Below are 26,418 nucleotides of genomic sequence, written 5' to 3'. Positions count from 1 at the left end.
GAAGAGTTTGGACCAGTATTGCTTACTTCAGCCCCTCTCTCAGAGTGCATGGAGATGCTGCAGCCAGGGGAAGCTGAGAGGAAGAGGAGGCCTAGTATCAAACAAAATCTGAAGGTGCTGAGATCTACCTCAGAAGGATAAATTTGCTGCACCCTACTCCTTGCTTCTTTGATTAGAGTCTTGATTTCAGCATTTTAAGGTCTTACACAAGGGAAGATGGAGAACTGGGCATATAAATTGGGATCTTTGACACATTGCTGTTAGGAATTTTTTAGGGCAGACAGGCAAGTAGAATTTGGCCTCTTGAGTTTGGCCAGAACAGCTACATGTGCTGCTCCCCCCTCCATTGTCAGCAGCAAAATCTCTTGCTGGCAAGGAGCAAGGGTAGACATCCTGCTTTTGTGGGTGTCCAGTCTGCCTGGACATTGGGTTTGGTAATTTCTCATCTGCCTGCTGTAGCAAGGTTACTCTGTGCATGGCAGCACCATGTGAACTGCGTTTTCTTCAGCAGCTATATTTCTCAGGTGTCCACAGAGGCAAAGTTGAAAGAGTGGAACCGCACTTGACTTACTAACAGAAGTTAATGTAGCTGGACACAAAACAGTATGGACTGGTCCCTATAAATTTGTATTGTGTAACTGGAGCTACTTTTGCAGGCAGTTCTCCCTCCCTCACCCTCCAGATCTCTGGATGAGGACTAGCCAGCAGTCAGCAGTTCCAAGGACTAGTGTATCACCTCATACCTGAGCTGCTCCTGAGATAAGGCAGAGAAACAAGGTTTGTGATGAGGAAACTGGATGGTTCATACTCTGCAAAGCAGTGGTTGCACAGTGCTCTGAGGAAGTGCTTAGCACTGTTCCTATAAAAATTTCTAGTCTCTGGGTCAGTGTTGACAGGTTTTCCATCACTTTGAGCCATTGGAGTAAAAATCTACAGGGTTGCCTGCTCAAATGGTAAAGCAAAAAATGACATGTTACTAAGGTTCTAAGCTTAGTAACTAAGTTCTTTGATTCTGAGTAAGCTTAGAGTTCCTCACAGCCCAGCTGCTGGACATTGCAGCAAAGAGCTTCTGAAGGGGCAAGAATTGGTCTCCTTGTCAGCATGCAGGTTGGAATGCTGCATGTCATATATCACTTAAGGATGTGGGAAATTACCTAGAAATTTTTCTCCAAAGTTGTTTGAAGAAGTCCCATCAGAGTAGTACATATGTTGATGAGCATTTGAAACACCTGGCAAAAATCTTACGTGATTGCTTTCTCCTCCTTTATGAAATCTGCTTTGCCTGGAGTAATTTAATCAAGTGACTAGAACATAATTCCTTAAAGTGTCTGCCAAAGGATTCCCTTGGGAAGGTGAGAGATAAGCTGGCTGCTGTAGGGAAGGTCTGAACTAGGCAGTGTTCTGTATCAGGTTACCAGCCACAGAGGGCTCTGCTTGCCTCCCTCTGGACGGACTGTTCAGAGTCTGAAGCTGTTCCTGTCTAGGAAGCACAGATGAGCTGTTGGTATCACTGCACTCTTCTGTTCAGAGAATAAGTGCTTACTGCTCTTGCTCACAGTTACACAACTCAAATAGATGTGATGTCTTCTTAGCATTTATTTGATCAGAAGCAGCTTTCATGAAGGAAATGGAATTTGCTGCATAAATAGTGCATGATGAGTTGTATTGCGACTTTACTGCTGTTGTTTCCTGAAACGTGGATATTGCAGGCAGTGTAAAGGCTGCTGCACTAGCAGCTCCCTTGAAATAGACTAACTGGGTGGCAGAAGCTAGTGATCTGTACTAACTTTTATCTGCTTTTATTTTAATGCAGTATTAAACAAACCTGAGAACTCTGATTTTCCTCTTCATCTAGAGTATGGTTTTAAATTAATCACTGCATATGCTGCTTTACCAAGGAGTTCAGCAGGGAAACATCTCCTGTACTCTGACACCTGTAGCCATTAAATGCTATTTCAGTGGCATCTGAAGAAGTAACCCAAAGCAAAGAATGTTAGTCTTGAATTTAACCAGTTGTTTCTTTGCTGTTCCTGAAGGTGTTTACTGTAAGGGGTTATTAAAATTCAAGATCCTTGTTAATATTTTGGTCCTTTCTATGAAGGAGAAGCAGATTAAAAGTTAAAGCCTTACTTCTTGGAAACTATTACATAGTTAAGATTTTCTTTACAATAAATGATTTTAGCTATGGAGGCAGATTAGACTTGATGCAAAAACATTATTTTAACCTGCCTTACTTATCTTACCTGTAAGAAACAGTTACTCAGAAAGGATATGTCGCTGGGTGAGTTTTCTTACTTCACTGGTTGCATAGTTCTGGAATGTCACAAGATTTTCACATTTGCACTGGTCATTATCTTTTGAGGCTTTTGCTGAAAAACACAAACACTTAAGTATAGATGAATGCTGAATAAATTGAAGAGGATGGGGAGGAAATGACAAGGCATAAATGCAGAGCAGGTTTCCTGTTTTCAAAACAGGTCAACATCCCCAGGAACGCCCTGAGGCAGATTCTGTTGGTACTGGAAAACAGTACACAATGTGTAGTCCTCTGTTCAAAGAACAGTCTGGGTTATTCTAAACAAAGGGAACCCAATTACCTGTTGTTGGGTGGATGTGACTGTCTTCAAAAAGATACTTGTGGTGTACTGCAAGATGTGGACAGTCAATGACATCTGTGATGGCTATTGTGGTTGATTCAGGTCCTGCAGGAAACCCCCCAAAACTCTAAAAATCAGACCCACTAAATTATAATTTTTTTCTATTTTCATGCACTGAGTTCTCCTTAATTAGTAAGTAATCTCACTAATTGCAGTGAGGATCATTCAAGGAAACGATTAGGGATACAAAGATATGAAGAAACCAAGCTGTTAGGCTGTATTTGCTCTGTACATGGTATAAATTGTGGGTTGCAGAATTGAAAGGGAATTGTGAAGCTTCCTGTGAAAAACCGAAGTGATTGAAAGCTGAATATGCTTAAAGAGTGAAGCACAGTGTTGAAATACAAGCTTTCCCATGAAGTATTTCATTCAGATGATGTAAGAAGCGTGCAGCCATGCTTTTGTTACAGTGAATCTCCATTTTTCACATTGCAGGGTCACTCAGAGGGGTGAGGAGGCAGGGACATGGGATAAACCATTTTAGCTGAATTGTGAGAGTTCTCTACAGAAGGCATAATGAAAAGGCAGCAGGAGAGGACACTTGAGTTAAAACAGCCAACCTGAAGGCTGTGGACCAGTCTTATGAAGCCTCCCAGATGATGCATCCTGCTGGTGAGGTGACTCTTTCAAGGCTGGTAGATAGAAATTTCCAAAGGAAATGATATCACAAAAGGAGCAATAAAAATGTTCACATTCTCTAGAATTGGAGATGTTTCTTGCCAGTAGCTTGATATTTGTCTCTCATAACACATAGCGAATGCCTTATACCTGTGCAGTTTGGAAGAGGTGCAGTGTTGATGGAAACTCCACAACTTGCCCTTCAACTCAGACTATCAGAAGGACTCCTCCAAAACCAGAAGTGAATATTTAATAATAGTGAAGCAATCTGAAATTACAGCAATCTACTTTGTGTCCTACAGTGAAAATTCTTTCATGTTTCATTATCATCCATCATCCTTTGGGATGAACTGAATAAGAATATTGCTTGGAGAAAGAAAAAGTTTCTTTCTGTCCTTCTTTATAATGGGAAATATTGATCAGGGGGTTGGGAGTTTTTAGGTAAGAAGGGTGCAGCAGAGTCTATTTGATACACTACAGTTGTAAGCAAAAATACACATTTCTAATTCACGAAGCACAGCCTTTAAAATGTAAGGATTTCAGAGTCCACACCCGGATCATTTTAGTCAAGAGATTGGGAGGAAACAAAACGTGTTGCGAGGCAGAACCTCAGCCGCTGTGTGCCCTGCCCCGTCCTGCCGCCAGAGGGCAGAGCGGCGGCAGCCGCGGTTCCCCGGGCCCGCTCCCCGCCGGGAAATGAACGCTTCATCCTCCGCGCCCCCGGAGCCCTCCGCGGCCGGATGAACAGCAGCCTCTAACAACTGCACCTCGTGACCGAGCATGCCAGGCTGAGGGAGCATCTGGGACACACCTCCTCCTCTGGAACCTACAGCTCCTTCCCTGAAAATGAATGCACGGGAGTAAAAGATGACAGTGCAAACTTGCCTGATACACCGTGAAGATGCAGTAGGGAGGTGGAAGATGCTTCTGTGACATCCAGCTTTGCTTTAACTATTCCCTGCTGGTTTAGTCAGTTTTGACAGATGAATAATAATATACAGCTGTGCTAAGTTGCACTGGAGAAGAGGCCCTTTTGAGTGGAGGTTGGAATTACAGAGCATGAATATTAGGGAAGAATAGATGAATGGTTGAATAGGACCAGAGATGAGGCAGCAGAACTACAATATTTGTACAGAGATATAGATATCTCTGTCTGCATGGGAACCAGCTGCTGGAAGGAGCTCCGATTTTGGAGAAGAGTTCAGGGCAGAGAGGTGTGGGATAAGATCACAAGGGAATTAAATAAGAAGCAGAGTCTAGCTGAAGAACGATCAAGTGGGAACAAAGATGGTGAAGATGTCTGTTGTAGGAGAGATAGAGCAGGTAACATGAATGTTGAGTGTTTGACCCTGGGTCATGATTTGCTCCAGAAGTTGCTCAGCTAATGAGAAGGTTGTTTAAGAAGGGCAGAGAAACGCTATGGACACTGGCCTGGTATGGACACGTAATTAGGGACAAATGAAAAATGACAGATGCACTGGTAGAGGTGTGGCAGGAGGCCTCCAGTTTGGAATAGGAATTTAGCATTTAAGAAACTCCTCTTCAGGCTTCAGAAAGTAGTTGGGGCTTTGAGATTTCTGATCTCATTGCATCTGTGAAGCTGAATAAAACATAAGTAGTGACAGAGGCTGATCACCCTGAATCCCTTGGTGAAGTCAGTGCAATGAATAAATTTGTTGGGGAACAATGCTGAAGTTGGATGTTAGTTTTTAGTGTTCTGTTTTGTAACAAAACACAATTTGTTAGGAGGAGACTGAAAAAGTGTCATCAAAAGCAGTGTCTGATTATTTGATGAACTGATAACCATCCACAATTTGGAAGGAGAACAGAATGTTAACCAGCTGGCTGCTGAGTACTGTCATCTGATCAGGGCTGGGGTCTTGTGACAAAAATAGCATATGACCATGTAATTAAAAGCTCCCATAATGCACATGCTCAGGGCTGAAAGCTGCAATCATACTCAGTATGTATGACATTGCTGGAGCCTCGTTAGTGCTTCCAGTCAGATGAGAAATTAACATTAACCAGGGTAGTGAATGGGAACCTTCCGACTGAATTCCTTTTAATAAGAGGCAAGAGGAAGAAAAAACCTCCTATTTTTGCCTTTACTATTAGTCATCAACAATAATTAATAGTAATCAGCAGCTATTTTACAAGGCAGATGCTTTCTTGCAGAATAAAAGAAAAAAGCCTAACCCCCCCAAAAAATTTGGAGGACTTTGACATTAGTTGGAAACATGCAGTGCATCTACAGCTGGGATTAGGGATGAGAGGCTCTTTCAGTGAGTCCATGAGGACAGGATCTCCTCCTGTCCTCACAAGGTGGAGCCTCAGCAGACCTCAGCTAAGGACCAAAGCTGGAGTAAAGATAAAAGTAATTGCTATTGAAGAGGAGAAAAACTGCGCTATATACAACAGAAGGAGTTAAAAAAAGAACTTTTAGATTGTGTAACGGTTTGGAGGCAGACCTTCTGGTGGAGTGAGTTGATGAGGAATAGGTAGTCCTGGAGTGTCCAGAAAAACAAGGCTGGGTCAGTCCTCAGTTCACAGGTGTGAGGCATTCATTGCCTGTTGTTGAGAGAGGGGGAGGACAGGAGCTGAAGCACCAGTGCTGCCCAGTTACTGGAGGTGTAGACATGAAACTGCCACAAAGGGGCAGGATTTACTTATTTTCTCATCTTGTAAATAATGTAGTTAAAAGGAAAAAAAAATTGTGGTTGCTAACCACTGTTGTGGGTACCTGAAGGATGCATTTCCATTACTGAGCTCTGGGGTTTGCTGGTCAGTGAGAGTTATTGTGCTGGGGTTTGCTAATGAGTGAGAATTATTGTTCTGGCTGCCAGATAGTTTTGGGTTTGCCTTCTCCAAAAGCTTTTAAGATGACATGCTGTCATTGGAAGATTATCTGCCAAATAAGGTTAATTGAACCTACTTGGTTTTATATTATCATAGTATTTATATTATCATAGTATTTATTATTTCAGAAAGGTGCAAATAGGACTTCTTAGGACTGAAGGACAAAGAGTATGCAAGCTAAGAAAGATCCTTAAAGTCTTTTTTACAGATGCATTCTTGAGATCTGTATAAAGAAATGTCCTGCAGCTGATTTTATACAAAATTGTAGAAGAAAAAAAAAAAGGGCAAAATATGTTTGCTTTTAATTCCAAAAAAAACCAGCCAGATAAAATCTAGTGTAAATTAAATCATCTTGCACAATTCTAGTCTTGCAACTAACATAATTCCATATGTTGTTTCTGAATTTTGCTTCAGGTTCCAGTTGAATGTACAAAAAAATACTGAGTCTTGGGAAGGTATGAGTGGGAGAGACTTGCTGTCCTCTCCCTGGATCCATAGCTTTCATCTCAGCTCAGATTCCCCTTTCCCTTTACAAAACTTCATCTGGGAATGTTTATATACAAGCTGTTTGTTCCAGAATAAATAAGGGTGCTTTCTGAAACAAACCTTTCACATTTGTGTAGCAAAACTCAGAGCTTATGCATAACTGAAATACACTCTTCATAGCTGTGAACTATTTTTAGTCTATAAATACACACAACAGCTCTTGACAATTTATTTTGCTGTGGTTTAGGTTTTTGCTGCTGGTCTTAGGATTTTTTTTTTTTTTAATTCTCATTAAGATATTGCAAATCCCTGATTATTTTCCCAAATTCCTAATGAAACAGATTGTGCTTATTTGCTGGAGTGGGGTTCAATGCATGGCTAACTCAGCCACAGAAATACAGTGATGGATTAACAGTATATATTCTTCATGTATTAAAGGGCAGAAAAATCAAAAAAGCAAAACACTTGAAAACATTCATTTCTATCTCAAGGAAAATGGGATTTTGTTACCTTCACAGATTTGGGCTCTTAGCTCTTCACTTATGTCCTCCAGAGCTGTGAAATCCTCAGCATAGAAGAGATGTTTATATGATGGCTCAGATGCAATTTCCAGCAGTTCTTCCTCAATTGCTTTTCCTATTCCAATGGCATAGATGATTATACCTGGATTCAAAAGAAATTGCACATCCTTACTTTTTCAGCAGTTCTAATTCTAAGTACTTGTTCACCCATTAAAGGAAAATAAGAGAGAAAGGGAGAGCCCAAGAAATATATATTACATGTAACTTTAAAATTAGTGAAGAGGCTTAATATACTTAGTTACTGGGAGATTTGCAGAAACTCTCTTGTTTGCTGTAATTTGACATGCAGTTTTTATGTTAAAGAGATGACGCTTGCCTGGCCACTACTGATAGTAAATGGTCCCAGAAAGAGTATTACAAACAATAACGATGCAAGAGAATCACACAGTTCAGCTTCACAATTGCACTGCAAGTCCCTGGTTTCTGTGTGTCTGTAGGGTATATGCAATGCATCTGATTACTGGGTTGATGGGAAAACCTGTTACATATTAGCAAATGGGGCAGCATCCTGAAAGATGGCACTAATTTTTCGGAAAAATACATAAGTGTTTCATTGAAATCCTCAGAGCACAATGAAACTTGATTCTTGCTCTCTAAGGCCCACATAGGAGAGTAAGAATGGGAAAACAAGAAATTTATGGGGCTAGAAAAGAAAAAGCCTTACAACAGGGATGCTCAGGAGAAGTATTTCCACAGCAGCAGTGCTAGGGAGAAGGTAAGTGAGGACGTGTAGTTTTCTTAAATCTGGAAGCAGGTAAGGAGGAAGTGGTTCAAAGCCCTCTTACCAGATACATTTTAAACAAGCAATAACTACAAAACATAGAGATCTTCAATAATCTCTTTGTCAGCAGTTATGTTTTTATGTTCATGAGCATGTGATCTGATACAGCATTTCTCCTTATATCAGTTCTGGCTTAGAAAGTGTCCACAACAAGTACTGATTTTGTGATTCATAGTACAGCTATGAGCTTCACAGCTCTTACATGATTCAAGAGAAGAAGCTGCCTTCTCTGGTTGGTTTCAGATAAAACCTGAGATGAGGAGTTTTGATATCTTTATTTTACATGAGGTGATAACTGCTGCACACTCACTGAATTGCAACTTTTAACATTTTGCTGAAGAATCATGGGCCTGATAATACCACAAAATATACATTTTCCAAGTTTTTAACTTCTAGCGTTTCTCCTTACTTTTCTTCATGAATCTGCCTACCATTGCACTTTAGCCAGGAAAGGAAAGTGTTTACCAGAAGCTAATTCAATTTAATGAATGCACCAGTCATGCTGACGTTATTGCTATTTAAAGACTTGGGGATATCAGTGATAAAGTATTCAAGGTCCATTTCATATTGAGCATTACTCTATTGGTTATGCTGCAGTTTCACAGGGAGTAGATTTGGCTTGTAGCATTGCAGTCAGTGTAAGCAGTCCAGGACTGAGGTTTCATTCAGCAAGTAAGGAAGGTAGTGTGCTTCTTTCCTTCTGCAAATCCTCCATGTAGTTTCATCTCACTAGTAAGCCTGCAAATGTTTGGGGTTTTTTAAGTTATTTTAAGATCACTTTATCTTTTACTGTAATGGCACTCTTGTTAGCATGTGCCCTTCTTATATCCTTCAATGCTTTTCCCTTTTCTCCTTACAGAGAGGTATTGATCCTATCAATGCTCTCCTAATCATGTATCAAATTCTGATTAATATGTCAAATCAATAAAACAAGCACAGAAAAAAGGATGTGCAAAATCTTTTGAAGTCTGGCTATTTTCTCTGTGTTGTGGCCCATCATCCATGGTTCTTAAAGCAGTTTCTCATAAAATAACAAAAAAAAGTTTAGCGAAATAAAGAGATTGTTGATTTTCTTGACAAGTTTTAAAAATCTTCAGTTCACTCTACTAAAGAGATGAAAATACTCTGATTTGTGGTACAGGTGTTCGAAGGGATGGATGTCTGCCAAAATATATTAGAAATTAAAAATCACCAGTTTTCAGTCACATTTCAGCATATAGGCATGTAGAAACAGTAGGATAGAGAGCACTACAGTTATATTCTTTTCAAAAATGTAATCTCCTTCCAGAACACCATTAGTACTACAAAACTGGATAAAAATAAAGAATATGCCCTATCAACAAAAATACAGCAAATTATTACTGTAGTATTTCTCACAAGAATAGAATTGCTCTATTTTGAAGCAACAGCTTGGGATTTCTTTTATTGTTTTCCTAGAATTTTTGATGAAGTTCCCAGTGCTCCCAGGTCTCTGTATCAAATGTCTACCCTTAGAGGATACGTTCAGGGCACTCAGGGCATGCCAGGTGGGTGGCATCACTACCTGTGGTGAGGCACTCCCCATGAGTCCTGCTGGGGGGGATGATGCACATGGATGGCAGCAAAGGCCCTTGTGAACACGAAGATTTGATGTGCAGGACAGGGGTCACTGTCACTGTACTGGCCAGACTGCTTTGGCAAACACCTCTCGATTAGCACATCCAAACTGTATTTGCCTTTAAGAATGAGACACCAAAAACATCTCCACTTACCACGTTGCTTTGCTCTGGTAGCCCACTCAGAGACTTCATCCTGGGCCCGTCCATCCGTAAACACAATGGAGATTCGAGGGACATTTGCTGAAAATGGTCTTGCTCCTTCTGTCTCTGTGAAGCTTCTCTCAGACATTTGCCTCAGCGCCAGTCCTGTCATGGAACCTCGGCCCATGTATTTCATTTGTGACACAGCTTTCTTCATGTCTTTGGCTGAGCTGAACTGCCTTAATGTAAACTCTGTACGAACCTCAGTGGAGTACTGAAGCAAACCAACTCGAGCAGCTTTGGGTGAAATCTCAAGTGTATCCAAGATTCCTGAGACAAATTGTTTTACAATTTCAAAATTATCCTCTCCAAGACTTTTTGATCCATCAATCACAAACACCAGGTCAATTGGGCCTTCAGTGCATCCTGTGAAATGAGCAACAGAGTGCACAGATCAAGAAAAAACCCCACAAGGCTGGGAAAGGGATCTGGATATCTTGGAAAAAAATTCAGGGATCATCTAAAGTAGCCTGTTCCTGGCTTGTCTTACTGTGCTAATATGTCTGAAGATGTTGTGTACAGCCTGTGTCAAAAGATGAGTGGGCCTATGACTAAGAATTTTACAAAATTATAACTACAGTGAATATTTACTGAGACATATTCTGCTTTGCAGAATACTACAACTCTTAAAAATGCAGCAACAATCAGCAAATGTTTAGAATTACTCTTAAGTGGAGAAAATTGAAGAACATAGCTAGCACACAGACAGAGTTGCCATCATTTTCTTCCAGAGATGAGGTTGTATGCTAACTTTGCATTTATCAAATTTGTCAGCACTGAGAGACATGGAAGAGAATCATTGAAGCTGCATTTGTGCTACAGGAGTTATAAAATAATTTTTAAAATATTCAATTATTCAGAGGATCAGAATTGGCTAGATAAGGGGCTTTATGCTTGTGTCCACCAATTTTGTAATTAGAAGACATATATATTGCTGCAATTAATCTTTTCTGGTTTACCCATTAGAGCTAGGAGTTTGTCAGCAGACAGGTGAATTTGTAAAATTTGTTACTTCCCATACTTTTTGGTAAATGCACATGCAAAAATCAGAGTAGTTTGCAGGCACTGGGCACTAATATTGAGTTTAGGGAATTTAGAGATTGGAGAATGTCTTCCAAGCTGCAGACTGCTTCTGCCAGGTGGGTTGTTTTGGTATGTTTGGTGGTTTTGGTTTCTTTTTTTTGTGGGTTTTTTTTTTTTTTTTTTTTTTTTTTTTTTTTTTTTTTTGTGGGTTTTTTTTTCTGGAAAGGAATTTACTTCAGCAGACAGAGATTACTGTGCTTCATGCAAAGGCTGGCTGCAGAGGTATTCAGCTCCCATTGGATCAATGTAGCTTCCAGGGAAAATTTGCCATACTAAGGAATATAAGATTTGCTTCTTAGTCTGGACCAAATAAACTTTGACCTCCACTCATCTCTGATCTTTGTACAGGAAGAATGCTGTAAGCACTACATAAAAGAGAACTGTGGACCAGAAATTACTCTGCAGAAATTACTGGAGATGTTTGTTACCAAGTCAAAGTACAAAAAAGGAATTTTCAGCTTTAAAGCCTGGGCTTTTCCTCTTGGAAAATATCTATTTTAAAACTGCTCAAGAACTCCTTTCTGCAATCATCTGAGAAAAAGACACCTCACATGTACTAAGGTGATGAAAATGCAATGAATATACATATCATACTACTGCATGGAAATGCAATGAATATGTAAATCAATACTACTGCATAAGTCAAGAAAGGGCAACAGTTCATGGTTCATGGTGTCAGTTAGGATTGTTATTGTTCTTTTGGTAATCACAGTCTCCTCAACTAAGGCATTCATTTTTGGCAGAATAAATGTTTTTACTGAGTTCAAGTAGAGTTTCTCCCCCAAGTTTTAAGAGATTATCAGATAAATGCATGTTATGTTAAAAGATAAGCAAATAAAATTAATAGGATTTTAAAATATATATATAAATATTCACAGTACATGAACCTGATTAAAATGTACATTCCTTGATAATAAGATTCCCCTTTGGCTTTTTCCTGATGTTTCAAAAGAATTATTATTGTATTAAAACAACTCTTCCAGTTTGCTCTATTATTGCTTAGGAGAACATCAAGTTCATTGTTTGAGACATTTTATGCCACAGAGATATGCCCTGGGGTTTCAAATACTATATCATGTTTGAAATGAGAGGTTGTGACAGTATTCAAAGCCAAGCTGGACTGGGCTTGGAGATACCTGGTAGAGTAGAGGTGTCCTTGCCATCAGCAGGGAGATTGAACTAAGTGATCTTTAATAAGGTTCCTTCCCATCCAGACCATTCTATGATTCTATAATCTTTTTGACGTGAGGTCAGCTGAGTTTAGAAATTAAAGAAACAAATATGTTCTATATAAATATACTTACTTCTGCATGTTTTCTGATCCTCTTTTAGTACATATCCCTCCTGGCATTTGCAGATATAGGAATCGCCATTATTAACACAAGCATATTCACAACCATGGTCAACTGATTTACAGACATCTTTACCTAGGAAAAATTGAAGTATTTATCTGTACTCTATTTAACATTTTATAAATTCAAAGACTCCAAACATGATATCTGAAGAACATACGACAAAGGAGTACAATATCTTTTGTTCATTTCTGTAGCAATGCGAGAGAAGAGGGGCTGACAGACATAATGAGTTACTCACTTCGACATGTTCTCCCATCTTGGCGCAGGACAAAGCCCTCATGGCACTGACAGCTGTATGAGTTGTTATTATTAATGCACACATGCTCACAGCCATGGTCAATGGATTTACACAGGTCTTTATCTGAGAATTGTTAAGAGAATCCCCTTATTAGACCATTTTTCAAATACAAAACTGTCATGAACAAGCTTTAAGTGAAAGTGTGTTATTTCTTTTAAGACCGAAAAACATATTCCCCATAAAAGTTTCAGCTACTCACTCCTGCATGTTTTCCTGTCTCGCCTCAATATAAATCCCTTGTGACACTGACACATGTATGAATCGCCAGTTGGAACACAGACGTGTTCACAACCATGGGTGACTGTTTTGCAGACATTTTTACCTTGGAATAATGGAAATTGTATTTAGCACAGTTAGCTAAGTAAATAAATTTCACAAAATAGAAAAAATTTGGCTATATTTTTCATTAAGGAGCTCACTTACATGAAGCTCATTTGTTATAAAGACACAAAAACCACACTACTGTTGCATAGTGTGTTTCATTAACAGATCAAGAAGTACAAAACAGATTAAATAACTTACTCCTGCAAGTTTTTCCATCTTCTCTCAGTATGAAGTTTTCATGACACTTGCAGACATAGGAATCACCAGTACTAACACAAATATGCTCACAGCCGTGGTCAACTGAGTTGCAAACATCTTTATCTGAGAAAAGTGGATGGGGTTTGTGAGGTGAGGCTTGTTATGGAGATGGTATCCTTTTTAAACCAGCCCAAATAGTTGGAAATCACAAACATACACGTGTGCACTCACACCCACAACACCTGAAAGTCTCAAATAGCTCAGACTACTCACATCTACATGTCTTTCCATCTTCCTTCAGTATGAATTTTTCATGACACTGGCAGATGTAGGAATCTTCAGTATTCACACAAACTTGTTCACAGCCATGGTCAACCGAGTTGCAAATGTCCTTGTCTGCAAACAGGAGAGTTGGTAGTCAGCACTGATCAGCAGAGGCCTTCATTACTGTATGTGTAATTCATCCAATTAAGTTCCTCTGCCGCTTACTTCTGCAGGTTTTCCCATCTTCTCTCAGTAGGAACCCATCATGGCATTTGCAGGTATATGAATCACCAGAATTAACACAAACATGTTCACAGCCATGGTTGACTGATTTGCAAATATCTTTATCTGAAAACAGATGACAACTTTTGCTGGTTAGTGCATTTCTACACAAGCACGAGATGCAAACAAAGAGTATGTTGATAAAGATCAGACTACTTACTTCTGCAAGTTTTTCCATCTTCTCTTAGCAGGAATCCCTCCTGGCACTTACAAACAAATGAATCACCAGCACTAGCACACACATGTTCACAGCCATGGTTGACTGATTTGCAAATATCCTTGCCTGGGAATAGTTAGATAATATTTATATGGCTTGTTAGTTAAAGTTTTTCTTTATAAATACAATGACTGGGGGATCAGTCCCATGAGCAAAAAAAGATGGAAGCTTGCAAACTGAAAGTAAATCTCTTTCTAGTTTAATGATGGACATCTTAGATTACATTGAGTATAGTATCTATTCTGTATTAGTTGACCAGAACTTCATCGTTTGGATGGTCTCCAACTGAAAATAGACCATTTTAGGATTGATCTGACTAGATTAAGGAGTAGGAGGGTTTTACATTAAGAGCACTAAGAGCGAAATGAGGGAATAATTTAGTAGAGTCACGTAGCACAAATGCATGCTGGTAAAAACAAAACTAAGAAAAACATCATAGGACATGATTTAACCATAATTCTTAACATCCATATATCAATGTCAAGAGTCTGCATAAACAAAACCTGAAATAATAGGAACTACTTATTTAAGACTATAACAAAATCTGCCTGGATTGCTGAAAATTGATGCAAGGACTTGTATGACTGCAATGTTAAACCACTTGGTTAAAACCTCTTCAAAAAGGATAGATGGGGAGAAAGTGCAGAAGCAGGTGGAGCCATCTATCAACATTCCCCTTTTCTTCTTCATGCAACACAAAAGAAATACTAGTTTCTAACAGAGAACTACCTTTACACAAAAAGTACTTGGCTCTTTCCTGAGAGCCAAGTTCAACTTGTCTCTTGAGGTTTATATTTTTAAAAGAACTTCAACCTGTCCCAAATTTCATGGGGGTCTCCTGCTACCAAAAGAAAAATTCCAAAAACTACTACATAGTTGAAATATTCTAAATCAAAAATAATTAAATTTAAGACATGGCAATCTAAACTAGATCCAGGCATAGTGGATAAGGGAGAAATTACAACATAAGTAAAAATTAGCATCTGCTTATACACAGCTGTGTACAACAGAAACATTTGCTTATAAACAGAATAAAATACAAACCAGCAGCAGACATAGCTATTACTTCAGAAGAATGAATTTTACATAGCTGAAAGTAAGTACAAGGTAGACTATTTTGGGATGCAGGGGGAAGAAATAATAATAATAATAATAATAATAATAATAATAATAATAATAATAATAATAATAAATGATTGCACTATTTAAGGTTATTTTACTAGACACCCCCAAAAATGTAGTCTCATTATCCAAAAAGAATGCCAGGGTAGTTAAAAATCTAGAAATCAAAGTTGAAAACAACTATAAGATTTGAAAAATGAATAAAGAAAGGAATATTCACAGTATTTACTAAATGGGAAAATATTAGGAATTTAAAACCACTGAAATAATAAAGGTAGAACTGCCAATCTTCATGCAGAAATATAAAACATTTTAGTGCATTCAGATCTGAACCTATGGAATAGATTACTAATGACCTTGTTGGAGTGAAAAGTTTCACACTGTGTGAAGTAGGTCACAGAACATCTACTGAACACACATGTTGCAGATGATACCCACGCACACATACATTTTTGAATCAGAAACTCCAGATAACTTGCAGCAGAGAGTTGCAAAAGAGGTTTCTGAAGAATATCTTGGATGCTTAGTGTTAATTTTCAGTAACTCCTAGAACTCTGAGGAAGCCCCAAAACACTGAGCTGTCTCCATTCCCAGTGTATGTATACTCACTGAAAACAGTACCATGGTTCTAGTCCTTAAAAAGATGAGTAGTTCACTGTAAACCTGCCAGATTGACATTTATCCAAATTAAAATAATGCAACAGATAATGGGGAACTTGAGTCAGAGTAAAGTCAAAGAAACAGGAATAATATCAATCAACTTGGTGTTATGGAAAAATAAATCCTGGAAAAACTAAATAAATGTCTTTCTTAATTGCTGATGAGGCTGTTTCTTAAAGTTTATGCTGTTCATAAAATGGAGCATTCAAAAAGACAGCAGTCTTGGTATTATTTTGATTAAAGAATCTATATGGATTTACACTAGCTAGAAAGTGCTTCAGACTCAATTGTAGATGGGTGACTGTTAAGTAGCTTTCTAAGAATTTGCCTTGCTTCTGGACTACTTAATATTTTTACAGACAACCCAGAATAAGCCAAAATAATCACTAACAAAGTTCGTAGATTACTCCACTTCTGAGATAATAGCAAATAAAACAGCTGCTGATATAAGGTAATGTCAATCTTTTTGGATACCAGCAAATCATATGTATTTTAAAAGAAGGATATACATTCAGAAACATTAGAAATGAAGGCTGTACTTACAAGACATGGGACACCTGTAATGCTGAGAATCCTAAATACCTTTTGATCATGGTAGATAACTAATTGAACATGAGTATTAGCAGAATATTTTGGTCAGAGACTAACACTATCTTTTGTAAAAAAAAAAAAAAAAAAAAAAGATAAGTGATTAAAAAAAATTTAGGTAGATCCAAATAAGAATTAGATGGGTTATTGTTCCTCTGCCCTGGACCCTGCTGAATCTCCTATTAGAAGACTTTCTTTCACTGTGGTGCATCCACAAGGATGCTGATAACAGCATAGGTTTTAGGGGAGCAAGAAGCAAGTTATAAAAAGATTAGAAAACACAAAAACCTGGAGGAGTTTAATTTCCTTATAATTTACAAAAGAACATGCTAAGAGGTTACAGAACAAATTAAGTCATGATCTGCATGAATATACACAGAAGAACACAGTGGTAATTAGAACTTCAACCCAGTACAGTAAAATGCAGCAACATCCTCTGCTCAAGATTAAAACTCAGTATATGTAATTTGGAAATGGAGTTCACAGTTTAAAACCTACATTCAAACTTTAAAGTTGGCTGATTTTTCTGAAATATAGCTTTGGTTCAAACAATCCTTAATTCAGACAAATCTTCTGATCTATAGAGAAAAATATTCCATTCTGGCTACAGGGAACTAGTGAATAATATTCTAACAAGACAAAAATTAAATTTCTTCTTTTATTAATAAACTACTTACTTCGGCATGTTTTCCCATCTTGCCTTAGTACAAATCCATCATGGCATTGGCAAGTGTATGAATCATCATTATTAACACAAAGATGTTCACAACCATGACTGACAGATTTGCAGATGTCTTTATCTAGGAATAATTTACATTTTATTTACTACAGTTTGATGAATAAGAACACTTCCAAAACTTTAAAGATTAACAGTAGTAAACTCCTAAAAAATACAGAGTTTATTCTCCTTTTTGCACGGAAAAATCTCCTATAAGAAGAACTGCCTCTAAATAATGTTTCTCCTGTAGATGTCTGAATATAAAAAATATAGTAACATTAAAATAACTTACTTTTACATGTTTTCTTATCTTCGCTCAATACAAAACCCTCATAGCACTGGCAAAGGTATGAACTAGCAGTATTCACACAAATATGCTCACAGCCATGGTCAACAGAATTGCAAACATCTTTATCTGTTGAAAAATAAGATTGCCATGTTTAAAATATATCTACAAATGTGCAGATTATAAACAAAACCTATTAAAGATCAGGATACTTACTTCTACATGTTCTTCCATCTTCCCTTAGTGCAAATCCCTCGTAACACTGGCAGATGTAGGACTCATCAGTATTAACACAAACATGTTCACAGCCATGGTGAACTGAACTGCAAATGTCTTTATCTGAGAACAGTTGATGATAGTTTGTTAAAGCACATCTACAGCAAATGTATCATGCAGGGAGAAGTAACAGCTTTCATTAGGTCTACTGATACCACTGGAATAAACAGGGTAAATTTTAGGCAAACACCTTTAACTCTTGGTACCTGAACATTTTTGAGTATTTTCTGTTTCCAGTCTGTCAGTTAATCTATTAAAAAACATTATTTTTGTCCACAGTGTCATTTACAAGCATTTGGAAGTTCTAAATGTATAAATATATAAATGCTACTCCTATAGTATACATATGAAGACTACTCCTTTATTACAACAGTAAACTGTTGTATTTGTTTGAATGCTTCTCAGATCGACATACTGTAAATAAAATTCTATGAGAAATTCTCAGAGTACTTACTTCTGCACGTTTTCCCATCTTCTCTCAGCAGAAAACCCTCATGACACTTGCAAACATAGGAGTCATCTTTGTTAATACAAATATGCTCACAGCCATGGCTGACTGATTTGCAGATGTCCTGTCCTGGGAATGATTGATATAAATGTAGGTTTTGAATGAAAACATGTTAGAGAAGTGTAGCTGTCAAAAGGAACTTTGTTGCATCTTCTCCAGTAAGAAGTAAAAAATACCCCTTTCCTTCCTTGCCTGATGTACATGCAAAAGTGTTCAACAGATACCAGTCACTCACTTCTGCAGGTCTTGCCATCTTCTCTCAGTATGAATCCCTCATGACACTTGCAGATGTAGGAATTGTCAGCATTAACACAAACATGCTCACAGCCATGGTTGACTGATTTGCAGACATTTTTACCTGGAAATAATTTAATATATAAAAAAATTCTTAAGTCAAGGCAGTATGTTCAAACTTAACTTGCTTTTAGTGTATCCTAACTTTTTGAGATGGGCAGAATTTGTCTCTGTTTGCACAGAATAACAGAAGAGGGTGCTGTTAAGAAACCCCAGCCAAGAATAAGGAGCTTTTCAGTCATCATGGTAATATCTGGATGCCTTTAATTTTTTTTCTGTAACTATTTCTTAACAGCAGATGTTGATATTAGATATTATGGGGATTGCAGTTACAAGACACTGAATGCCTGTGAGTTATTGCAATACTTATCCATGATTCTTCTTTAATCACTTGGTGACTTACGCTATAAAATTGAGAAAAATTTGCTATAATTTTTTCCTTGATATCTGCCACTCATCATAAGTGTGTAATGTAGTCAAATTTGTAACACAATTATGATATTTCTTCAATCATCCTTATCCTGTTGGACATGCTGGACAAAATGAACTTTCCATTAATAATGTTCCAAGCTTCATGCTGGGTAAGACTTTATAAACATTTTATATTTTTGCCTTGAAATTTTAGAAGAAAATCACAGTCATCTCAGCTCTAAACATCTCCCAGTATGTTTGGATCCACAACTGTCTAATTTCAGGGCTACTTTTTAAATGGCTCTGATGTTTAGGATGTGATTCAGGTGCCTAAAAGTATGCATTCAGTACCATTTTTGATGATTCAGCAAATCCAAGATATTGGCATACTGCTGGCAAATATGACACCAAAGGGGAAATACGACCTCTTGAAATCCTTGAACATGTAGGCAATCCAATCCCACTTTACAGATTTCTTCTATGTGTGAAATATTAGACTCTGAGTTGCTGAATAATAACTTACGTTTACATGTTTTTCCATCGTTACGGAGCCTGTATCCTTCAAAACACTGACAAGTATAAGATCTGTCACCATTTACACACAAATGTTCACAGCCATGATCACTTAGAGCACAATGGTCAACTCCTGTAGGAGCAATCAAAATTATTTTAAAATTTAACCAATAATGACTCAATTATTTTTCATCTCTAGTGCTTGCATTCCATATAAGCAAGTAAATATAAATACATAGAACTGCTTAAAAAATAATTCAGTTTCTCATCTGATTATAAAGCTTCAATAAAATGTAAGAGGTCCTAGTGAGGTCCTAGAGGTCCTACTTTTCATTTTTTACTTTAAGTGGAGTTGAGAACTCATACTTTTCTGTGTTTAATATAACTAAACAGAGTCTGGATTGGATTAAAGTGGATTTAAAAACCAAAATACTTTGGCAATGATTTTTTATAAGACACTGGCAAAGACATAAAAGCTACCTTGTGAACATTCTTTAAATAGTCCCTAAATGGTCTGAAGTGAAGGTGGCAGTCTCCAGAACTCACTTGTGGACCTGACCCAGTTCCCGTGGCAGCAAGAAGAAAACCTCTCGGATGTCAATGGGATTTGGCTTGAACTATTCAATATTTTACAAAGAATTGCAAATTACAAGTGTGTAATGTGGTACAAGTGTGTAGTGTGTATCAAATGTGGATCACTTTTCATCTCAAATTTCCCAAGCGTCTCTTCTCTGTAATATAAAGACTTAGGGCTCCTGAGAGTTTGCAAGCAGGACTTGCTACTGTCTATAAAGCTTGTGTGTCTTGGCTACACACTTAAGTTTTTAGTAATGAGTTGTCAGAATACAGATTTGGTTACAATTCAGGTGTTCCCATAGCTTTCTTAAGATCCTTGAGCCAGTGTATATAAGACTAGAACGTCCCAGATGTTTTCTCACTAGGATTGGTATATGTTAAATGATAATCCCTTCCACTCAACTTATCATTCAGGAAATTGCAAAGTGCCAAAACTCTGGTAGCCTAAAAATGTTCACGAGGTTTCAACATCTCATCTAGAGCTCAGGAATAGGACAAATCTTTCCTAAATATATATGAGGACAGGGTTATGAGAAGAGGAGCTGTTCAAAAAAGCTCAGTTTCATTGCACTCAGCACCATTTTCATAGAATCACAGAATATCCTGATTTGGGAAGGACTTGCTAGGACCAATCAAAGTCCTACTACTGGCCTTGCACAGGACAGCTCCAAAACTCACACCATCTGCCTGAGAATGTTGTCCAAATGCTTCTTGAACTCTGCTGCTGATAGGTTTCCAAGTACAGCCTGGAGGAAAATAACTCAGGAATGAAAAATCATCTCTTGTTACTAGGAAGGAAAACTGATTTTCTGTTTGCAAGTTGATAAAACTCCATTATTTGTCTGTTTCTAGATTTTCAGTGGTACTGCAGATAAATATCTAAGGAATTGTTTTTAGTAGACTCTATTGTTACATGTACACTAATCATACTTTTGTGTTACTGTCTGCCCCTTTCTATAGAGTGCAGTGGCAGACAGAAGCAAAATCTGTCAAAGTATTGGATGGAGCTATGGAAGCAAATACAAGGATAAATAAAATACAAAAACAAATTGCCTTTGCTGATTTGCTCACTTCTCTCTAGATAATTTTTGTGGCTGAGGACTTGCAGTTTGACTTCTCTTAAAACTTTGTGCCTGAGAGCAAGAAAAAGGGCAAACTCTAGAGCTGCTCCAACACTCTACAAGCTTGAAAGATGATGTACCTCCAAAATCTGGAAAAAGTGGACAGAATACTCTCACCAAAGAGGTCCATAAAAAGTCAACAGGTAAAATGCACTCATAGTCTTCTTTTTCTGGCACTTTCAATATATTATTTTTCCAGGAAAGGAGGCCATTCAACTGTGAAATTTTATAAATTCTCAATGCTCATTAGATTTATAAAGAATGGAGAGCAGCCAGGACAACTGCTCACTTATTAAGGGTTCCCATGCTAAATGCAAAGCTCAGTGTGGGGCTCTCAGTTCTCCTCATGCCCCAGGTTAAGGTGGGGCAGTGTGCCTTGGGGACACAGCTCTCCAGGTGACCTGTCAGGCACATTTGTCATGTGACTGAAAAACTGTCCTCAAACCTGAGGATGAATAGGTCTCCCAAAACTTTTCTGAATATATGAGGACTAACAGTTACCTTGACAAGTATTGTTTCCTAAATACTTTTTCTGCTTTCAAATAATTATTGTAGTATTACTGAAATGCAGACTGTAAGAATAAAGGTGAGTTCTTTTCCCTGTATGGAAACAAAAACTTTTCCCAAGGGAGCTGAAATAAAGGTTGTTCTTGCTAGACTCACGTGAGCAGGTTTTTAGGTCCTCATTGATGACAAATCCTTCAGAGCACTGACAGACGTAGGAGTCACCTGTATTTAGGCACAGTTGCTCGCAGCCATGATTGCTTTCAGCACAGTGGTCCACTCCTATTGATTTGTGTTAATGATTGTAGAAATCATATTGATGTCTTAGATACATAAACTATAACACTGTAGTTAGTACATGATGCAAGGGGAAAAGATTGGTCCAGGTTTTTACTTATGCAAGTATCCCCACCTACTTGAGTAACCCGAGTCAATTAACAACACCTAAGTGAAATTAATACATCAACCCCACCTGACATATAGCAAACTTGGTGAAGGGTAGATTTACTTTGCCAAAAATCACAATGTGATTGAACTAACACAAAGTGGACAGAAGGGAGAATCCTGAAGCCCAGTCTCACCCACAGGTTTCACCCACAGAATCATGCTTTCCTTCTTTAAAAAGCAGGACTCTCTCATCTGTTCCCCATTAAATTTTCACAGAGAATATGAGTATTAGTAATTTTTAAAATAGAAATTATGGCTTTCAGATTATTTAATAAAGATAAGATTCTTTTTTCAACAGGATAAGAAATCACCAGTTTAAAACTTTAACCTGCCAACAGGTTCAAGCAGTTAAAGCCTCATGGGGGACAGATAGCAATTATGAATATGAGACTGTCTTAACATGTTCCATTTCTTTGATTTTCCTATTCCTATTCCAAGTAAGATAAAATGGAATATGTCTTTTAAGTCTTGTATGCAACTAGTTCTGTGAAAGACAAAAGGTGGAGGAAGGGAGAGAGGTGTGAATTTGATTTAAAAAATACATTTCCTCACAGCGGACAGCAAAGCTGTAGGGTGAGATACGTGCCCTTGCACATGGACTATGCAATTTGCTGACTGTGAGTATAGAAAAAGGACAGTTTAGGAAAAAAGCTTTGAACTTCTTCATAGTGTTTTGTGTGCTGTTTTTTTAATGGCTAGTTTTAATTATATAGGCCCAAATCACTTTAGCTTAACTTGATCAAAAGTAGTGGAGTACCCTCAGACACAAACATAGTCTCACGTCTCCTTTGCAAATCATTTACAGATGTGAACAGACATGTCGGCTGCAATTTGTTTACATTTAAAAAAAACTGTACTTAATGTTAAATCACTTATTTTAAATATTTCTGTTTATTAGTTTATTTAACTAAGCAACGAGTTTGCAGTAATTGGTCCAGATTTGTCATTATACACAGAGAGACAATGTAAGCTTGAACAAATGAAGCTGAGGTGTCAGTTTTTACTAGCTAAAGCAAGTTCCAGCTGGAACTTCCTCCTTTTTCCAAGAGTTCACATCATCATGAAGAGGCTTGTGTAACTTCTCAGAGCACACAAAAATGTGGAAACAAAAAAAAAAAGAAAATATTCTCTGTGAAAAATTACATCTGTTTGGCTCCATCTTTTCAATACAAACACCCACACCAACATGAATTTTTAATATTTAAATATTTGGGGCTCTCATGCAGAATTTTGTAACACACTCTTTCAAAGAGTGCAGTAATCACAAACATGCTAATTACCAGGCTTTGGAAACCATTGTAACTGTAAATTTTGTAATAGTATGTGCTTTATTACATGTGTAAAAGAAAAAAATGCAAGCAGGGGAAAGGATGGGGAAGGCTCACTGCTTTTACAAACAAGGAATGACATAGGAGATATTAATTTTTAGAAATTCATCTTGAGATAGTCTAAAACCATAACTGTCAAAAGTAACTCATCCAGATCACCTTAAATCACACACCTTTATCACAGTTTATTTAAAAATTATTATTCTCTGTCCTACAAGTTTTTTAAAAACTTAAATGACTGAATATTCCTTTGGAAAAGTATGTCATAAGTACATAAAGGAAAAATGCTGTCAATATTTTAGGTGATATGCAAAATGGTTCTCTGCAATAAAACTATTTTCTAAAACTGGGTGATGCCAAGTGGGCAGTGCTGTTGGGTTTCTCTGGGGCAATACCAATCCTTTGTTTAGCAACATTCTTCTGAAAAAGGACACTTCATTGAATGGATCACTGAAGGTGCAAACAGAGAAGAGATGGATCCTCACACACCAGCATACAGCAGTATGAGGTGTGCAGGTTACACAGCCCATAGCAATGATATGGATGTTCAGCAGCAAGCACTGCCTTCGTGTTAGACAGTGCCTCTGAGTGAAATGGCTGAACACATTTCCCAAGTTATTTGGATTGGAGAAAATGATGCTTTAGTTCTCAATTGGATCAGGGATCTCACAATTGCATTACTTCACTAGGCCTGGCTTCTGATGGATTTTGCAGTAACATAGGTTTGCATGATTCAGAAATATCTTAAAAGGGACCCAGGAGTGTTTTCTCACTCTGTTGACACCTCTCCCTTACAGCAAACTAGTCACTGCAGCTCATGAGACACACTCATTGCTGCACGTATCGCCACGGTGTCCTTGGGTGTATCTGGGATGACATTTGCACACAAACAACTCTTCCATGTTAACACATTCATGTTCACAGTCATGCTGACCTAAAGCACAGAGCTTTACTTCTGTGGAGAGAAAAACTGAAGCCAGACATAAGGGCTTCTAAAGTAAAACACCTTAGAAAACTCACTTTTCTTAAACAACACTGTGCTTTGGACACCTACTAAAGCTGACAGTGAGATGAGGATCTGAGAGCAGACTGCAAACACTCAGCTATTTAAGGCTTTGCTTTGACCCCCACAGATCTCCTCCTGTAGTCATCAGAAGTCCCATGTGGTGGTGAAGGAGGAATGCCTGGTGCTTGTCACCACTCACCTACTGTCCCTGATTTCTGAAAAGGGCATATATGAAAACATTCTGTTTTATTTCACAAGCTTCGCTAACATGACCCTTGTTACAACAAGATTTGGAATAGGAGCCTAATCTTGGAAACATCATCAGATTTGCAGCCAAATCCAAAGCCCCATAAGGAAAAATACCCCAAATGGGAATTGCAATTTGCCTGTAATTTGCAATTACATCCTTGGCAATAAATATTTTATACGATGCTGTTCCTTTGCTCTATTGGTTCTATTTGCTCTACCAAGGCTATTGAATCTACAAAAACCTGAATGTATTAAAATACCATACAGATAATAAAAAGCAGAATAAGACAGATTAGTGCAAAAGCAGCACTTTGCAGACAAAAATGCTTTATGAGAACATATCTTTAAAACGGAACAAAAATACAGTTTCAAAACCAGATACATTTTATGAGTGTCTAGAAATAGAATTAGATTGCTCCAAACAAATTTATTATTCATAAAATATCAGTACATTTTTCTCTCCCCAACAACTGAGTCACGAGATCAGCTATTTCATTTTGCTGAATATATTCTCTCTAAACTTTAACACATTACAGTAAAAATCTGCTGTGATTTCAGGCCTCCAATAAAAAAGAGCTGTAACACTATGTCTTTCTAAAGCAAGTGGCATATGTGACTGGTTTATAACACGAACATTGCTCGTGATGTTTTTACAATTTTTTTAGGCAACAGTGAAGCTTTGTGTGTGACTCTAAGTTGATTTTGATATCTGTGTTGTCTGTTCAATACATTTCCAAGCTGATGAAATGTATCTGTCCTTGGCTAAACCAACTAGGTAAAACAAGGTGATTTTTTTTCATTTCAAAGCTGCTCATGTCTTTACAAGCCAAGGCCAGAAAGTTTCAAATAAGTAGTGAACTTACTTTAAGTAATTTTGATTCCTACATTAATTCTCAGGTTTTCATAATAGTCTTCAAAAATGCCTAATATACAAATAAATCTAAAAACAGAGAAATGTATACTTTCCCAGCATGATTCATCCAGTTAAAATTCAAGTTTATAAAGAAACATTTGTTTCAAACTTAATTACAGAGAAAACGTCCATCCTTTCAGAAGGGAAACAATTCACTGCAGGTTCAAGAAATAAAAGCAGTTTAACTTTATTATGTCCAAAGGATTACTCACTTTTGCATGTTTTCTTATCTGGATTAAGTCTAAACCCTTCTTGGCACTGACAAAAATAGGAATCATCTGTATTAACGCATTCCTGTTCACAACCATGGTCCTGAAGTGAACAATAGTCTGGTTCTAAACAACAAAAATGTTTGTGTCAGTGAGTAATATAATTTCTCAGAAATAAGCCAGGTAAAAATGAGTTATTTTGTTTTCTTTTGCCTTTTTTGTTTCCTTAGGCACCATTTTGGTGTTTTACCATATTGTTTCAAACCATGAAAATAAAATTATTCTTTCTTTCCAAATATCTGCTATACTGATGTACACCTGACATATAGTACAAAGAATTATTAGAGAACAGAAATAGTTCATATAATAGAGAAGTTAGAATCTTAAGCATTTCTTAAGATTTTGCAGCTAAGCCTTATACGTTGCCTCATCAAAATTGCCTCTACTCACTCAGAGCACGTTAGACAATGTGAAATAAACACACAAACATGCTTTTGTATGCTGTTCATTAGATCACAGCAGGACAAACAGGTCATCAGGAATGTGGATGTTTTTAACAGTTCTGAATGCTTGTTTCACAATTCTTCCATTTGAAATGCCCATGGAAGAGAAGATTAGCAGTCTAGAAACAGCTATCACTTGTGGATAAAGTAACTTAGAAAGGATAGCAATTGTGCACTAAGCACTGAGATATTTCCCCTATAGAGTTTAGCATTATTGATGAAGTCAATGAATTTCAGTGTCAGCGTAGTTAAATTATATTAGTGAAAAATGCTCCTAACCCCTCGTCACTGCTAAAAGTAGATAAACAAGTCACAAATTACATAAATTACACTTCAAAAGACATCCAGGTACTTTTGAACACCTCATTATATAACCTGAAAACTCAG

The 26,418-nt window shown here is 37.5% G+C and overlaps 1 protein-coding gene across 13 annotated transcripts in view; it reads right to left on the bottom strand.

Annotated features, from left to right (window-relative positions):
- The window catches only part of MATN2 (matrilin 2), a 68,084-nt gene that overhangs the window by 961 nt on the left and 40,705 nt on the right, over positions 1-26,418 (bottom strand). For 2 of the 13 annotated variants that reach the window (XM_085572374.1, XM_085572372.1), the window contains exons 7-26: positions 25,532-25,654; positions 21,536-21,658; positions 19,186-19,308; positions 18,193-18,315; positions 17,904-18,026; positions 17,390-17,512; positions 17,180-17,302; positions 16,847-16,969; positions 13,743-13,865; positions 13,526-13,648; positions 13,310-13,432; positions 13,037-13,159; positions 12,714-12,836; positions 12,455-12,577; positions 12,166-12,288; positions 9,731-10,144; positions 7,128-7,280; positions 3,218-3,289; positions 2,598-2,702; positions 2,274-2,369 (exon numbers count right to left, since the gene is read on the bottom strand). In XM_085572374.1, the coding sequence (XP_085428500.1) occupies positions 2,274-2,369; positions 2,598-2,702; positions 3,218-3,289; positions 7,128-7,280; positions 9,731-10,144; positions 12,166-12,288; positions 12,455-12,577; positions 12,714-12,836; positions 13,037-13,159; positions 13,310-13,432; positions 13,526-13,648; positions 13,743-13,865; positions 16,847-16,969; positions 17,180-17,302; positions 17,390-17,512; positions 17,904-18,026; positions 18,193-18,315; positions 19,186-19,308; positions 21,536-21,658; positions 25,532-25,654 (2,685 nt within the window). Of the gene's footprint in view, positions 1-2,117; positions 2,370-2,597; positions 2,703-3,217; positions 3,290-5,663; positions 5,844-7,127; positions 7,281-9,730; positions 10,145-12,165; positions 12,289-12,454; positions 12,578-12,713; positions 12,837-13,036; positions 13,160-13,309; positions 13,433-13,525; positions 13,649-13,742; positions 13,866-16,846; positions 16,970-17,179; positions 17,303-17,389; positions 17,513-17,903; positions 18,027-18,192; positions 18,316-19,185; positions 19,309-21,535; positions 21,659-25,531; positions 25,655-26,418 lie in introns of those variants that run through there. The other 11 variants (XM_085572385.1, XM_085572373.1, XM_085572379.1 and 8 more) reach the window with 8 other exon arrangements.

The sequence above is a fragment of the Lonchura striata genome, chromosome 2, assembly GCF_050655825.1.
Source record: "Lonchura striata isolate lonStrDom1 chromosome 2, ASM5065582v1, whole genome shotgun sequence".
Classification (NCBI taxonomy): domain Eukaryota; kingdom Metazoa; phylum Chordata; class Aves; order Passeriformes; family Estrildidae; genus Lonchura; species Lonchura striata.
This window is presented reverse-complemented; position numbering and strand designations above follow the sequence as displayed.